The 16,674-nt window shown below is 36.3% G+C and overlaps 1 protein-coding gene across 2 annotated transcripts in view; it reads left to right on the forward strand.

Annotated features, from left to right (window-relative positions):
* The first annotated feature begins 610 nt into the window (after nt 1-610).
* LOC125855551 (AP-1 complex subunit gamma-2-like) overlaps nt 611-16,674 on the forward strand; it is a 58,108-nt gene continuing 42,044 nt past the window's right edge. For both annotated transcript variants that reach the window (XM_049535282.1, XM_049535283.1), the window contains exons 1-6: nt 611-927; nt 3,746-4,048; nt 4,326-4,467; nt 5,686-5,859; nt 8,368-8,547; nt 9,330-9,484. In XM_049535282.1, coding sequence (XP_049391239.1) covers nt 896-927; nt 3,746-4,048; nt 4,326-4,467; nt 5,686-5,859; nt 8,368-8,547; nt 9,330-9,484 — 986 coding nt within the window. In that variant the 5' untranslated portion in view covers nt 611-895. The remainder of the gene's footprint in view (nt 928-3,745; nt 4,049-4,325; nt 4,468-5,685; nt 5,860-8,367; nt 8,548-9,329; nt 9,485-16,674) is intronic.

The raw sequence follows: 16,674 nt of genomic DNA on the forward strand, positions 1-16,674 counted from the left end.
TCTATTTGAGTTATTAATTTACACTTTCTTTGAAATTAATCAAATATTTGGCATGGATTTACTTACCTATAGGATTGAGATATGTATTATCAGCATTCCAAAAATTTGATTGTGACAACTCATTTTGTGCCAAATATAATATTGAAAGGATAAAGTTCTTTTATTAAATGAGTTCGAACTTTGTAACTTTTATTAAGGTTATGTTGGTCTTAAACAAAGCCCCATATACTTACCGCTTACGTGATATTCTATTCATTTTTTGTTTATATAGATTTAGTTCAATTTTAAAAAAAGTAATTTTATTTTTAAAATTTTATGATATTAAATTTAAAAGATGTAGCATGTAATAAGATATTTTTAATTTTTCAGTCTTAAACATATCATTTAGAAAATTGAAATAAGAACTAATAAAAAAAGAAAAATAATCTTTTTTCTTAAAATCGGATTACGAAGAAAAAAAAGAACAAATTGAAATGGAGTAAAGTTTAAGAAAATATAAGAAAAAGAAAAAAAAGAGAGGAAGACCCAAAGCAACAAAAAAAAAAAACGAAAAAAACGAAAAAACAAGGCATTACACCAGTTTGTTTGTACAGTATGTTTTTTTTTTCTTTTTTCCATGTGATACAGAGTTTGTTCAGTCAATTCAATTTTGCATAAAATCATCTTGACACTGTTATTTCTCTTTCTTGTTGTTGTTCATTTCCAGATCCAAAACGACCAATTTCAACCCAATAAGCAACTGATTGATTCTCAGATCCTTCAATTGCATCTTCCCCAGATCTCCATTGATAGCTTCTGCTCTCATTTTGCAATTAAATCAACTTGTAAACAGTTAAAATAGTCAGCACTCCTGGACCTGATCGATCTTTCCCATAGTTTCAAGACGGACCCAATCATGAACCCCTTTTCCTCCGGCACGCGTCTCAGGTTAGTATTGTACCAACTTCCACATTTTCCCGCATTGTCATTGTCATTGTCATTGTTATTTTTCTTAGTTGCATAATTCCATTGTTTCATAGAGGATCTATATAGTCCACCTGACTAGTTTGGAATTGAGGATGATTGTTGTTGTGTATTACTGGTAATTGGTTGGTACCCATGTTTGGGTTAATGTTGCATTTATTTAAGGGATATTTCAGGTAATATGCTACTTGGTTGTAAGGGATTTAAGCTTGAATTAATAATTGTCTTGTCACTTTGTTTAAACTTTTTTTTTTTTTTTTCAATTTCTTCTTTTAAGAAATTGTCCATGGGGTTTATTGGTTTAGTGCTTTGCTGAAACACAACATTTCAGAAATGGTTGACGTTGCATGGTTTAAGCTTAAAGTCTGGAACTGTGTTGGTTCTGGGCTTAGTTAAGAGAAAGAGGGGACTATTGGAATTGGATGTTTGATCAAAATGCAGATGCTGATCATACCTAGACTGGACAGTGGACACAAAGGGTGTGTTCCGCTTGAAGGAAAATATTTTCTAGGAAAATAAGTGGATTTCTTACTTATTTTCTTTTGTTTGGTTTGTAAGCAAAACATATTATCCTAAACACATTTGCTTATAATCTAGACAAATACAATGGAAGTTGGGGGTGAGGGGTGGGGTGGTGGGGATGGGGCAATGGGGGTAGGGCTGAAGATAAGGTGTGATGGAGGGTGGGGAGGACAGAATCAATGTGGAATACCATTTGTGAAACTTGTTGTCCATACTTTCATTAGGGAAGCCATTTTCCTTATTTTTAAGAACTTAATTTCCTAGAGAAAATGTTTTCCAAAGATTTTGTCCAACTGAGGATGGAAAAATTGGATTTTTTTCCAAAGCTAACACACCCAAAATCTCAAAATCCATGATCCGGTGTCCTTTAAAGTTAAACCATGAAATATGGTGTTGAGTAGATGACCTGCGCAGCTATGAAGCAATAATATCATGCAAGTGTTATGTGATGTGGCTCCCTAGAATGCAGTATTGTAGTGATTAGTACCATTAGTGGCCTTAATTCTATTAACTAGATAGTTATAATCTTAGCTTTTGTCTTTTACCACCAGAAAGACTAGTTTTATAGCAATCAAAATTTAATTGCTTGTTTTTTCTCTACCCTTTCTTTAATTCTCATCATTGGATTGTTAGTCTTAGACTTTGCAATCTGGACAAAAAATAAGAAATAAAGATCAGCCACATGTTCCTTTTTTTGTATCTATATCGAGATAACAACAACATACCAAGTATAGTCCCACAAGTGAGGTGTATAATATCAAGATATGTATGGAAACTTCCATCATTATTTTGTTAGCACAGGAAGCTTCATAGTAATCCTAGATTGCTGATAAATGAAACATATAAATGCATTCACCCATTTTCAGATTGTCACAGGAAGCTTCATAGTAATCCTAGATTGCTGATAAATGAAACATATAAATGCATTCACCGATTTTCAGATTGTTCTGTAATGCCAATCTGAGAGAAAGATCAAACTGAAGGATCCTCCCAATGTGCCACGTTGTCTGTTCTTTTGTCTTATTGCTTGATATCATGTTTACATAGTATTCAAACCCTTTGGTGGTGGCTTCTCTAAGAGCTGGTTTCTTCTTTTCCTCGATGACTTGGCCTTAGAAGTGAGAGTGTGGACATCGTCCCTTGTTATGATGTTGGATTTTCCATAACCTTTATATTTAGTGTATGGTGCTTTGAAAAAATTGTTGGTCACTAATATAAAATATGGCTAATAAGTATGAAAGTTGGGGTTATCTGTATATGATATTTGACTAGCTATGGAGGAATGATATTTCAGATGTAAGGATTTGCTTAACGTAATCTAGAGATTCGAAGTTATGAAAATATGTGATTTTTCATGAGTCTGTGATTGGTTATTCTTTTCTACACTGAAGCATGCTACTAGTTCTTGGCTGCACGAGCTGGAAGCTCACTCAAACTTGTTTGGAATTGAGGCATAGTAGTTGTTGTTGTTGTGTTTGTCTACACATTATTCTGCGAACTTGTGGTTTTAGTTTTGTCCAAGTTGGCAGTTTGCTAGCTTCTTTTTTGGACTCCCATTAGTTTTCACAAGAGTTGGTAGTTGGCAGGTTATTTGTTTTAAATTAAACCAAACTGAACTAAAAGTTTTTACTTAATATAAAAACACTTTTAGCTTAGTTTGGTTTAATTTAAATGTGTTCTGTTTTCTACATATTCCAGGTCACATGTAACACTTATACATATGGTTTCAGTTACCTCTGAATTGATGGTTTTACAGCTTTGTTGGCGCCTCTGCTGCCTTGTCGTATAGCAGCATCACACTTGACATTTCATCTGATATAGAATAGATCTGTTTTTCTTTCTCTTTATTTAGCTGCATGATGCTTTACATTTCATCTGATATAGAACAGTTTTGCTATTCTTTCTCTTTATTTAGTTTTGGAATTGTTTCTGATGGGTAAGGCAACAGTGTGGATGTATCCTAAGAGGTGTAACCCATTAAAGATTATTTTATTCTCACAGAAAGTGTTCAGGAAACAGGAATTACCTGCATTACAATATTTTTTTGTGAAACAAGATTTCTCTTCAGCTACTGACTGACTATATCATTTTATTTATCCCATCCTTGCACAACCATTCCCACAGGAAAAAGAAAAAGTGTGTAAGGATTCTGATGCTAAGTTTCTGTGTCAGATTATGTTTGGTTAACTAAAGATGCTTAGTTCATAAGATAGCGTAGATGTGATAAAGATGATGATGTACCCTTATTATTCCGATGCAGGGACATGATTCGGGCTATCCGTGCTTGCAAAACTGCAGCAGAAGAGCGTGGCGTAGTAAGAAAGGAGTGTGCTGCTATTAGAGCTTCAATCAGTGAAAATGATCCAGATTATAGACATCGTAATCTTGCAAAACTAATGTTTATTCACATGCTTGGTTACCCTACACATTTTGGTCAAATGGAATGCTTGAAGTTAATTGCATCTCCGGGATTCCCAGAGAAACGAATAGGATATCTTGGTCTAATGTTGCTGCTTGATGAAAGACAAGAAGTTCTAATGTTGGTTACAAATTCTATAAAACAGTATCCATTTCAGACTTACTGCTTTTATTGTGGTCTTTCTTTAATTTCTTTCTTTCTCTACATTAGTAGAAGTCACTTGAATAATTAGACCAAATTAAAATGATTGAAGAGAGAATTGCTGGAGAAGGGTTTTTTCATATCTTCTCTTTTGTTTCTTTCAAAAACAAGTTGATTTGTCCCCCCAAAAGAGAAAAAAATAGAATAAGAAAAGTCTATTGCTGGTCGGTTCGTTCGGAAGATGGAATTTGATTTTATGAGATACCTTAACTTTTAATAGAGATCTAAATCACACCAACCAATATATTGTTGGACTTGCACTTTGCGCCTTGGGAAACATTTGTTCAGCAGAAATGGCTCGTGATTTAGCTCCTGAAGTTGAAAGGTTACTTCAGTTTAGAGATCCTAATATCCGAAAGAAGGTAAATCTTATATCTCTTGCTAATAGATAAAGTTCTTTTAACTTGTTGAAGTTCCATTCCAATGTGAAGTTCTGTGGGATTAAGCTTGCTCACACAAACTCGTTAAATTTTAATTTCTTAAAGAACTCATTGATGGATCAATTAAAGTTGAGGTCCATCTGTACAGAACTGGGGGGATGGTGAGTTAAAAGGAAAAAACAAAATGCTTAACGCATGCGTGGAAACACTGATAGCTTAATAAGAATTTCCATGTGTTGTGTTAGAGAAAGTGAACTTGCTCAATTTTATTATGATGTCTGAGCCAATCTGTGCATGAGAAACAAGGAATTTATCAGGAATTTCAGGATTTGTTATTAGAAGGTGACTTTTCCTGACCAACAGTAATATGGAGACTGTTCTTCAGATCAGAGGTTGCTGGTTTGTAAAATGTTGAGATGGAGTCTTTATAATTGAAGCCTTCATTTATGCTATCCTAGATTGTGAAATTTGTATTATACTTTTAGCAGAGCTGTCATCAAACTCCATGTAGGAATTGGGAATAAATATGGATGAGAAATTGACAATTGATTATCCTAGGCAATTAAATGTTCTTGCTTGACATTGATCGCTCAACAGAAAATTGACTCCAGAATCAAATTAAATACGGGGAAAAGCAGACTCAGACTACTTTTGCTTAGTTTAGTCACCAATGCAGACCATTCATTGTTTTATCAGTAGCTATTACCATTAGGTCTGTGGGCATATCTCATCAGATCCTTTTGGAACCGTGCATTTATATGAGTCCTTCCCATAATCAACCGTATTTTTTTTTTTTGTGAACTATCATTTGGGCTCCACTAAGGAAGGAGTAGCTCAGTGAAAGGACTTCTACCTCCAACTGTGATGTTGGAGGTTGGAGTCACCAAGGAAACAAAGTGGGAAAGGGCCACTATTTACTCCTGCATAGGAGGGCGGAGAAGAGGGGTTTGGTTATGGTTGGGGTTTGTCATATAAGAAAATCGATCCTCTTGGGCTCCAATTCTAGTTTGCACTCTTCCTATTTCTCTGTGGCCTCCTTTGAACAAGATTGACTTATGCAAATTATTCAAAGTAATCCATCGATCTTTAAGTATTCTCTTTTGTGTATTTAAGTACTAGTGGTCTGATGTGTCTTTGTTACTCACATATGTTTGTTACCAACATCTATTCACTTTACTTTGGTCTACTGGTCTACTGTAGGCAGCACTTTGTTCTATAAGAATTATAAAGAAGGTCCCAGATCTAGCCGAAAATTTTGTTAACCCTGTAGCTGCCTTGCTAAAAGAGAAGCACCATGGAGTCCTCATCACTGGTGTCCAGCTTTGCGCAGATCTATGCAAAGTTAGTACAGATGCCCTTGAATATTTTAGAAAGGTAAGGTTAATATGGACAACATTATCTTTTGCTACTTGTACATTCTATCACTAGGAAATCTGTTACCTTGATATTGCTCGTTCTTTCTCATTTTTGTGACATTCTGCTCTTGAATGTAGTTCTGAGAAACTATTGTTAAGAAAACAACACATCTTCATTTTAACTGGTGTACAACTCTAAATACAGACACAGTTACGTAAAGAACCAGCATTTTTCTCTTTCTATAGCTCTTTCCAACTCTAGTCAGGGGATCTGATCTTCTTAAATTAAATGCGGGAACCTGGGCCCAAAAGAATATCATACGATAATCAAAATTGATGGGAATATATGCACTGACAACTATTGTGGGAACCTAAGACCTCCCAGTCAACCAAAAAAAAAGGGGAAAATATAGAGAAAGGGGAAAAAGGATGGTGGAAGATATTCTGATTGGTATTAAGATTTCCACTTCCATGGTCTTACTCTATGTACTTGTTTGGAGCATGACGTTTGTGATGGTAACTCCAGATTTTACTGTCTTTTATGTTAGGATTTTGAGTTTCTTTGCCATGTGAAATAGTGCTTTTTGTCATTTAGGGCTTTGACGATATCATTCTTGTGTCTACTACTGTTCTTTTTCCCACTTTTGGTTCTACAAGGATATATTTTGTTTACCCTTTAAAAAACAAAACAAAAAAGAATTATTTTGTTTACACAAAATTCCTTTATTTGCTGATTTATTGCTTGTCCAAATTTAGGGATCCTTTTCTTTTCTTGATAACGTTGGGAAAATCTGTGACTGGTACTTGTGACTAACTGGTTTGTCTGAAAGGTAAGAAAGGAATGCCAAGAAGAAGTTCTAGAAATTTCTGTTCTCTTATTGGGTATGCTAAATGGAATTTATAATCCTCTCGGACCCACAAGATTTCTCACTAGATCAACAAAATCTCTTATTTTCTTTCCTGTTCTCTCTTTCAGCCCAAAAAGGAAAGTTAATACTTTTCTACTACTCTTCCCGTTTTCCCTCATTTTGTTTCTCTTCCTTGCTCTGTCCTTTTCTAGTCTCCAAACCAAAGGGTAATAATCTGCTTTGGTGCGTCAACCTGTCCTTTTCTAGTCTCCAAACCAAAGGGTGTCAACCTGGTAAAAAGTGGAAGATGTTCCCCAAGGGGCTGGGGTGGGGCGCCACACTAGGAGAGACATTTTGTTATAAATTAAATATCGTTTATTAATTTTCAAGATGGTTCCTAAACTATAAGCCTATAAGAGGTCATTTGATTGCTGGTTAGGAGGTGATTTATTCATGTATTAAATCCTGCAGAACTTGTACATTTTTTGGTAGCATTTTTTTGGTATGTATAAAATTCAACACACCAAATATGGTGTTTGAATAGCAATTTAGGATCCTGCGTAACTATACATGTATAAGTTGTGGGAGAATCTATGTATTATTTTCTACATGATAGAAGATGGAATAACTAATACATTAATAACTAAAACCTGCATAACAAAATCCTACATAACTAATTCCTGCATAACTAATACTTGCATAGCTCTAAACCAGCAACCAAACGACCCGTAAGTTCATTTGGGGTTTGTAAGCTACTGTCATTCTCCTGTCAAGCCTACCCAACTACCTGTACCAGAAGATATTCTTTCTAAATGCCAAAGTGCATATGAAACAATAAGAACTCTTACCCTGATAAATCCTCCCAACCTTCTGTTTCAAATGCCTAAAAGAGGCATAATGGGCTAGATTTCCATGCTGCTTTCGTTCCATGTACATGTTTTGGAGCAGAAATGCTTGGTCAACCTATAATCTATTTTTTTGCTTGTTGTAATTTTAAGTTTGCAATATTTTTATGGAAGTAGTATTATTTGCTGAGATTTCTGCTTTCCAGAAAGTTTGTTTTATCTGACCTGTTAAGTTAGATTATGATAATATGCCTCTACTTTTATTGGTCGAAGAATGTTAATAGGATCTCGTCCAATCTTTCATTCTGATTCTTCCTTTCTACACCACTAACTCTCTTTTTGGATGTTCCAACTGAAAAGAATGACTAAACTTGCACAGGTAATTTCTTAAATTCACTTGTGTAATGATTGATTGGGGTGAAAAGACAAGAGGTGGGACATTATGAAGTAAAAGAGGAGGCATAATTTTGTGTCTCTTTGGTTAAATATGAGGTATAAGGGGTAATGAGTTATTCTTTCGGTGTCTTGACATCTCTCATATTGAAGGGGAGGGTGATGTAAATTTTGTTTACTCATCTCCTTTAGACCAAAAAACTGGAGGTAAACGATGGACGTTTTTAGCCAATGGCAGTAATCAATGATCCCATCTCCACATTTTTATGCCTCACCTTGCCTTCCATTGTATTAAACATTTGTTGATATATTCTGTGCATAAGCTTTAAACTTAAATGCGTATTTGAATTATGAGATAGATAAGATTTAAAGGTTCATTTCAGTTCCACTAGGCATTTACATTTTCTTTTTTGTTTTGTTTCCGTTCATCTGTGGTTATAGAAATGCACAGATGGTTTAGTGAAAGTGTTGAAGGATGTTGCCAACAGCCCGTATGCACCTGAATATGACATTTCCGGCATTTCAGACCCTTTTCTTCATATAAGATTGCTCAAGGTCTTACGTGTTTTGGGCCAAGGCGATGCTGATGCTAGTGATTCCATGAATGACATTCTTGCTCAGGTCAGTTATAGCTCAGTGATCTATTGAAGCATATGTGAATGTCATGGAGTTGTACAGTTTTGAATTTTTCCGAATGCCTTCCTCATAGGCTTGTTTTGTCAACATTTTGGCAGTTGATGTGTGAATCTTGCATTGGAATGGCCTATTCCCTTGATTAGTCTGTAAAGATAGAAGAATGAGTTTTTTTTCCTCTATGTGTGTACAAGATAGAAAGATTGTTGTTGATAAATGATTACTTATAGTCAAGGATAAAGAAAGCAAGGTATATTTGTACTTGATGATGCTTATAGTCAAAGTTAAAGAACAAGTGTATATAGTTACTTTATGTTCACTGGGTGTTAGATCACGGCTCTTTTCATTTCATTTTGTTTCCTGTTCTCATTGAAATCTTTATTAATACTCACAATCACCCTGCTGGGCTAGCTATCTTTATTTGGAAAATTTATTGTGCGAATCCTCGATGAGGATACTGAATGAAGCTAGTAAATGGTTGTGTTGAGCATATGCATCACATAATAAGTTTTTTCACAGTTCAGAAACTCTGATTAACACAATCATCATAGCAAATACAACAATCTGAGGCTATTGTCTTTTTGTTTTTTCTCCTGGCTCATTTTGACAACTAATTTGTGGCAAGTTGAACTATGTTACCATCACTGAAACTACTATTAACTGTATGAATAAGAAGAATTGGAATTCACTTTTCATCAGGGAAGTTATTATGTATAGTGAAAAATAACATTTTCTTATTCATTGTCTAACAATTTTAAATTACTTTTTAGGTAGCAACGAAGACAGAGTCAAACAAAAATGCAGGCAACGCTATTCTCTATGAATGTGTTGAAACCATCATGAACATTGAAGATAATGGTGGTTTACGTGTGCTTGCTATTAATATTTTGGGAAGATTTTTGTCCAACCGTGACAATAATATCAGGTCATCTTCAGTCATCTAGTTAAATTTTCTTCCGAAAATTTGTCTGGGTAATCTTCCAATTTGTTGGGACTCTTTTTCTGTGTCTTAGGATTGCACCTTAGAATATTCTTTGGTTGAAACCGAATTAATCGTTTTCAAAGTTTGTGCACCTTCAATATGTGATTTCTTCCTGAACATCCTCCAATTGGTTTTTCAGATATTTTGGGAAATGAGTGGTATGTATTATTTCTTTGCCTGCCGCACACCTTGAATGTACAAGGTCTTGTGTTATGATTCTATTGGTGTTACATCAGGAGTGGAACTAGAAAAATAATTTGGTCCAAACCTATAATTACAAAGTGGCAGAATATCTAAAAGCTCCCCTAAAATTTTGCATGGATTATTAGTTGCTATTTGTGGTGATAATTATGCCTGAACTTAGCTATTTGATAGTATTACCCCCCTCCCGGATGATCTCATCCCAGGGAAGTGGCATGGACGTGCCTGGCTTGCCATGTGGATTTTACTTTCCATGTCTTATTTCATTTAAATAAAATATTCTTTTACCTTTTGAAATTCATTAATTTTTTAGGTCATCTTTTTCCGGTCAAATTTGTAAAAGAATTTGCCTAGAACTCCCTTATTTAGGCTAAATTTTTTTATTTTGCTAAAAATGATGAAGTTTCAGTTAATTATTTTTACAAATTTGGCCTACAAAAAAAGTCATTGCATCTAAAAAAAGATATAAAAGAAATACACAGTTAAAGCTTAGTTGCATGGACTCTTCACTTTTGATGCCACACCCGTTTCGGATTCTCCAAAAATACACTACTTTTGGCGAATCCGACACGCGCCCGTTGGCACTCTTGAAGAGTCTGAGCAACATAGAGTTAAAAGTTTATTATTTTGGCTAAAAATAATGAAGCTCTAGACAAGGATGATTTTGCCAAAAAAGAAAAATACACAGTTGAAATAAATAGAAATTGCATCTAATTAAGAAATAAAAAAGTAGACAGTTGCTATGTCATTAGTTTTGCTATAACTTTTTTATTTGGCAAAAAATACTGAGCTCTAGTCTAGTTTTTTTTTTTTTATTGATTTCACCCGAAAACAAAAGTACACGGTTGAAATAAATAACTAGTGCATCTAAAGAAAAGATAACAGGAAATACACAATCTGTTCTCCATTATTTTAGCTAAAACATTTTTATTTGGCTAAAATGGAGTTCGAGCCAAGTTTTTCACAAATTTTGAACCCAAAAAGAAAAAAATACATAGTTGGGACATATAGTCATTGTATCTAAAGAAGAAATTAAAAAAAAAATCAAAGTTGAGGTAAAACATGCATTGTATAATAAGATGATGAAAGAAGAAGTTCAATATCTCCCAGGAACAGAGCCAGCAGCCATGCAGATTAGAAATCGATCGATGATTGAGGAGAAGGGAGACAACGAATGTGTCGAGAGAAGGCGTGTCAGGAGAAGTAACAGTAGAAGTTGAGCAGCAGTTAATAGAAACAACTGGCAGGGAGTTGGGGGAGAAAGAGACCTACAATATCAAAAATAGATTAATTGAGGTTGGGGAGAGAAACTCACTATAGTAGGGGAATGGGATATTGAGGAGGCAGAACCACTGCAAGTCCAACAACAACAATCAATAATATGCAAGGAAAGGGAAACATCATTGTGGGTGAAGCAGAATATAATAAAACCGGAGAAAGTGCTTGGAGCAGATTTTCAAGGACATGAAAAAGAAGTTCTGGAACTACTTCTACCGGTGGATAGTTCTCGACAAGCCAGAAGAATGGAGAATGTGAATTTCTGTAAGAACACAAGATTTAGAGGCTCCCAAGAGCTGAAGTGTCTTGTGTCTTTTGATGTCAAATTCAACATAATGGGAATAGGATAAAAGGAGATCGGTTAAGAGTCAAGTGATAGAATAGAATGTAGATTTTTTTATTCTGCAAGAAATAAACTAGAGGGGAATTTATCTGAGGAGGTGAAACAAATTTGGGGAGGAAGGTGGGTTGGATTTGCTCGCTTAGAAGCTAGTGGCACTAGAGGGGGTATGCTATTGGCTATTGCTATGGGATAGCACGACAGGGAAGGGAGAAATCTTGGAAATAGGTGCTTACTCATTAAACTGCAAATTGAGGCACAATTGCAAGACTTCTCTTGTCATATCACTGTGGTATATGCCCTAACTGCTACATAGAAAGACGATTAGTATGGGAGGAGATAGGGAGGCAGTAAGGGGTCTGATGGAAGGTCCTTGGGTAGTATGTGGGGATTTTAATGTGGCCAGATTCATCTCTGAAAAGAGAAACTGTCCAAGAAGATCAAGGGGTATGAGAGAAATCTCTGATGTCATTGAAGAGTTGAAGCTGATAGATATACAACTTGAAGACAACCATTATACTTGGTTCAAAGGGGATAACCAGAAGATAGCCTCTATGATTTACATAATCTTGTTTTCAGAAGAATGAGATGAAAGCTTCAACAATTTAAACAAATGCCTTTGCAGAGACTAGGATTTGATCACTCACCTATTGCCTTACAAGGAGGACTGTGGAACAAGGACAAAAAACTACTTCAAATTTGAAAATTGGTGGCTTGGCACAGAAGGATTTAATGATAGAATATAAGGAATGGTGGAGCACTTTCAACTTCTCTGGAAAGTCGGATTTCATCCTTGCATCCAAGCTTACAGCTCTAAAAAATAAGCTTAAGGAATAGAGCAAGAGTGAACAAGGAAACTTGGGAACAAGAAGAAGGAATTTACTCAATAAACTAGCAGAGTTTGACAAAATAATGAAAGAAAGAAAGCTTACCGACGAGGAGACAAGAAGGAGGGCAACAAGTTTGTTGGAATACGAGGAATTGATTAAAAATGAAGAAATCTCTTGGAGGCAAAAGTCAAGGTCATTGTGGCTAAAAGAGGGTGATAGAAACACCAATTTTTTTTCACAAAATTGCAAATGCACACAAAAGGTACAACATTGACCAACCCATGATTTAGGGGGAATTATCTCAAGATCCAGGAAGAACTGAAGGGGAAATTGTGGAATATTACAGAAAGTTATATTTTGAAACCACAAGCTGGAGACCAACTTATTTGTTTCCTGTCCCAGACTAACAAATGAGGAAAAAGAGATGCTACAAAGGGGTTTTGAGGAGAGTGAAGTTCTGAGATATCTAAAACTATGTGCAACAGACAAAGCACCTGGCCTAGATGGCTTCACAATGGGTTCCTTCATAAAATGTTGGGTGATACTGAAGCAAGACATCATGCTGGCCTTTTAGAATTTCCATGAGCACAAAAGGTTAGAAAGAAGTCTTAGTGCCACTTTCATAACTCTCATTCCAAAGAAAAAAGGAGCCAAAGAGTTGAGGGATTTTAGACCAATCAGTCTGATAGGCAGTATGTACAAGTTATTTTCCAAAGTACTGGAAGAAAGGTTAAAAAGACGTGATAGCCAAGTTGATTGATCCACAACAAATGGCCTTCATCAAAGGTTGACAATCATGGATGCAGTGCTAATAGCTTATGAAGTTGTTGACTCCAGACTAAAGCAAAAAAAATCCTAGAATCTTGTGTAAGCTAGGCATGGAGAAGGCATATGACTATGTTAAGTGGGAGTACTTATTGGATTCTATGAGAAGAATGCGTTTTGGTTAAAAGTGGATACAATGGGTCAAATACTGCATCTCAACGGTAAGATTTTCAGTGCTTATCAATGACTCACCGACAAGATTTTTCAGTGCACAAAGGGTTTAAGACAAGGAGATCCTTTGTCACCCTTTCTCTTCTTAATAGCTATGAAGGGTCTTAATAGCATGATCAAAACAACAAACATGAATGGGTGGCTCAGAGGATTTGATGTGGCCAAAATTGGAGAAAGGAACCTAAGATAACTCACTTTCAATATGCTAATGATACTATGATACTGTGTGATGCTGAAGAGGATCGACTCAGGACCCTGAGGGTGATTTTGGTACTCTTTGAAGGAATTTCTGGACATTAATTGGAGGAAAAGTTTCCTCTGTCCTATTAATGAGGTGCAAAACATGGAGATTTTGAATGTAATCCTAGGTGGGGAATTAGGGAATCTACCCACCATCTATATAGGGATGCCATTGGGAGCAAAACCACAATCAACTGAAATATGGAATAGTGTAATTGAAAGGTGTGAAAAGAAATTGGCAAGATAGATGACTCAGTATCTCTCTAGGGGAGGCAGACTAACTCACATCAACTCAGTCCTTGATTCACTCCCAACCTACATGATGTCTATTTTTACCATTCCAGATGGGGTTATTAATAGATTGGACAAGGTGAGGATAAAGTTTCTCTGGCAAGGAAACAGTGAAAAGAAGGGTTATAATCTGGTTAAATGGGAAGCAGTGATAACTGGCAAAGGACAAGGGGGATTGGGAATCAAGAACATGAAATTCCAAAGCAAGGCCCTTAGAATGAAGTGGTTATGGAAGTATAGCAATATGAACTAGACTCTACAGAGGAATGTGATTAATGCTAAGTATGAAGAGGAAGACCACTGGATGACGAAAGAAATAACAACACCCTATGGAGTTGGTTTATGGAGGTCTATCAGAACATTATGGAGTGAATTCAAAACCAACATTAAGATTAAAGTGGTAAAGGGGCTAAAACTGATTTTTGCAAAGATGAATGGCGTGAGGCAGGAAGACTGGAAAATTTGTTCCCAGATATTCATGCACTAGTCTCTCATCAACAAAAGACTATTGTAGAATTTTTGACACCCCGTGGATGGAGATTCAACTTTAGAAGGCATCTAAATGACTGGGAGATCCGAGATCCAAAGAGTTGCATATTTCTTCAATACCATCGAACAATTTAATGGACCGGAGGTAGGTTAAGATACCTTATGGTGGAAAGGTAATAAGAATGGCCAGTTCAAAGTGAGTAATGCTTACTGGTGGATGAATCAAACACCTCAATGCATAAGCAACTGGCCATGGAAAGGCAGCTGGAAAAACAAAATTCCACAAAGTGGCCTGCTTTATTTGGTTACTAGCCAAGGAAGCAGCTCTTACCCAAGACAATCTAATGAGGAGAGGGATGCCACTCTGTCCTAGGTGTTTTCTTTGTGGGAAAAAGGCTGAGACAGTTGATCATCTATTTCTTCATTGCAAAGTCACTGGACAGCTATGGAGGATTTTCTTAAATTCCAAAGGTATCTCATGGACTATGCCCGGAAATATTACTGAAGCAATCTAGAGTTGGGAGGAAGCTGGTGTGCAAGCAAAAAACAGATATAGATGGAGAATTGTCCTTGCTTGTATCTGCTGGACAATTTGGAAGGAGAGGAATGCTAGATGTTTTGATAGCACAGACAATAGTGTGCAAAAGATTAAAGCTAAACTGCCTTTTCTTACTATGTTTTTGGTGTAATCAAATATATTCAAATGACACTATCTCCATACTTGATGTTCTAGATTCAATTTAGGTAGGAGTTAGCAGGATTTTGAAGTAAAATTTGTAAATATGGTTTTTAGTACAACCTATGTACTGTTTGTGAGAAATATACGAAGTTACCTGTTAAAAAAAAGAAAAAAAAGAAATACACAATTGTAATAAATGGCTTTAACATATGTTTGTTCTTGAAAAGAAATTTAAAATGCTCTCAGGCACAAGAATCGAGGTCAACCTGCCTGTAGCTTGAATTTCAAATTACTTTCCTTTTCTGGGGGGATTTTTCCGGTAAGATGTTAAAGTCTTGCTCAACAGGGGAAAATAGCATTTACTACAATGCTGGTTTTAAGTCGTATGAGATCACAAAATGTCAAACGGAGGCAGAATCATGGTTGGAACAGAGCAGATACTTATTGCGGAGAGTTAAAATCAGCCATAAAGTCCTGAGATGGCTAACAACAGTATTTATTGAAGTGTCAAAGGAACAGGGGGAGGTAGTTCGGAGATGGAAAACAAAAGACTACTTCTCAGAGTTTTTTTGCACTCTTAAAAACAATGAGAATGTAAGATACATCAGCTTTATAGCCATACAAGGACAAAACAAAGCAGTAATTATTACACCTGAAACTACTTTCAGAGGGGGATGGGGGAACATTGCTCACTAAATAGCAAAGTTCATATATGAACCAGAAAGAATACAGGAGCAGCAGCAAGTGTCTACTAAGAAACTTGAATCTTCATACAAAGATGCCTTCAAGTCTAGTAGATGGATGACGGAGAGCACAAAGAAGGCGAAGATACAAAACAGAGCAAGTGGCATCAAGATCTCTGGAGAGATGAAAACCTCCGACAGGGATCTAATGAACAGGTGCATAGCCGACAAGTTTCAACATGGCTTCTCTGGAATGCCACAACTGGACGATGTGAGAAGATGGGCAAGTAACACCTAGAAGACAGACAGAGGCATCAATGTATATGCTATGAATGATGGCATGTTTCTGTTTGAGTTCCCGTCACGGAAGACATCAGAGCATGTTATGGAGGGGGAATGGTCTTGGAGGAGAATGCCACTGAAGTTAGAATGGTGGAAACCGAACTACCGGATGCTGGCCAGCGGAAATCAGGAGGGACTGGGTATGGATCAGAGTTTTAGGGATTCCTCTGAATCTGTGGTCAGAGGAAATCTTCAAACTTATCGGAGAGATTTGCAGAGGCTTTATCAAGACGGAAGAGGAGATCACACTGAAAAATCATCTTCATTGGGCTAGCATCAAGGTGAAGGGAGATGGAGCAAGAGTTCCGAGAGAGATAGAGGTTAACAGTGAAGGTTTCGTCTACCAAATTCCGATATGGTGTGAGACGCCGGTGACAGTAAAGAAAGAAGGGACGAAGAAGGAGGGTTCAAGGTATTGTCCAGAGGACAATAGAGAGCATGAATCCTTTTTGGTGAAAGAAGTGACATTTCCACAACATGAATCCTTTTTGGTGAAAGAAGTGATATTTCCACAGCTGTCACATGTGGGGACATCCAAGGAAGGTGGCTTTTTGAAAATTGTAACACATGGTAAGGGGGAAAGGACAAAGGGCCAGTCTCAGCAACTTTGGGCCAAATTAAAAGAACAGATCAATTGGGCCTACTGGACCCAATTGCTATTTTCCAATATAAAGGCTCTAATTCAGAAGACCAGCTGGTGGACATAATAAACATTGAAATATTGGCCAATACACAAGACAACACAACTTCTAATAGCGGTGAAG

This window comes from Solanum stenotomum, chromosome 2 (genome assembly GCF_019186545.1).
Source record: "Solanum stenotomum isolate F172 chromosome 2, ASM1918654v1, whole genome shotgun sequence".
NCBI classification, from domain to species: domain Eukaryota; kingdom Viridiplantae; phylum Streptophyta; class Magnoliopsida; order Solanales; family Solanaceae; genus Solanum; species Solanum stenotomum.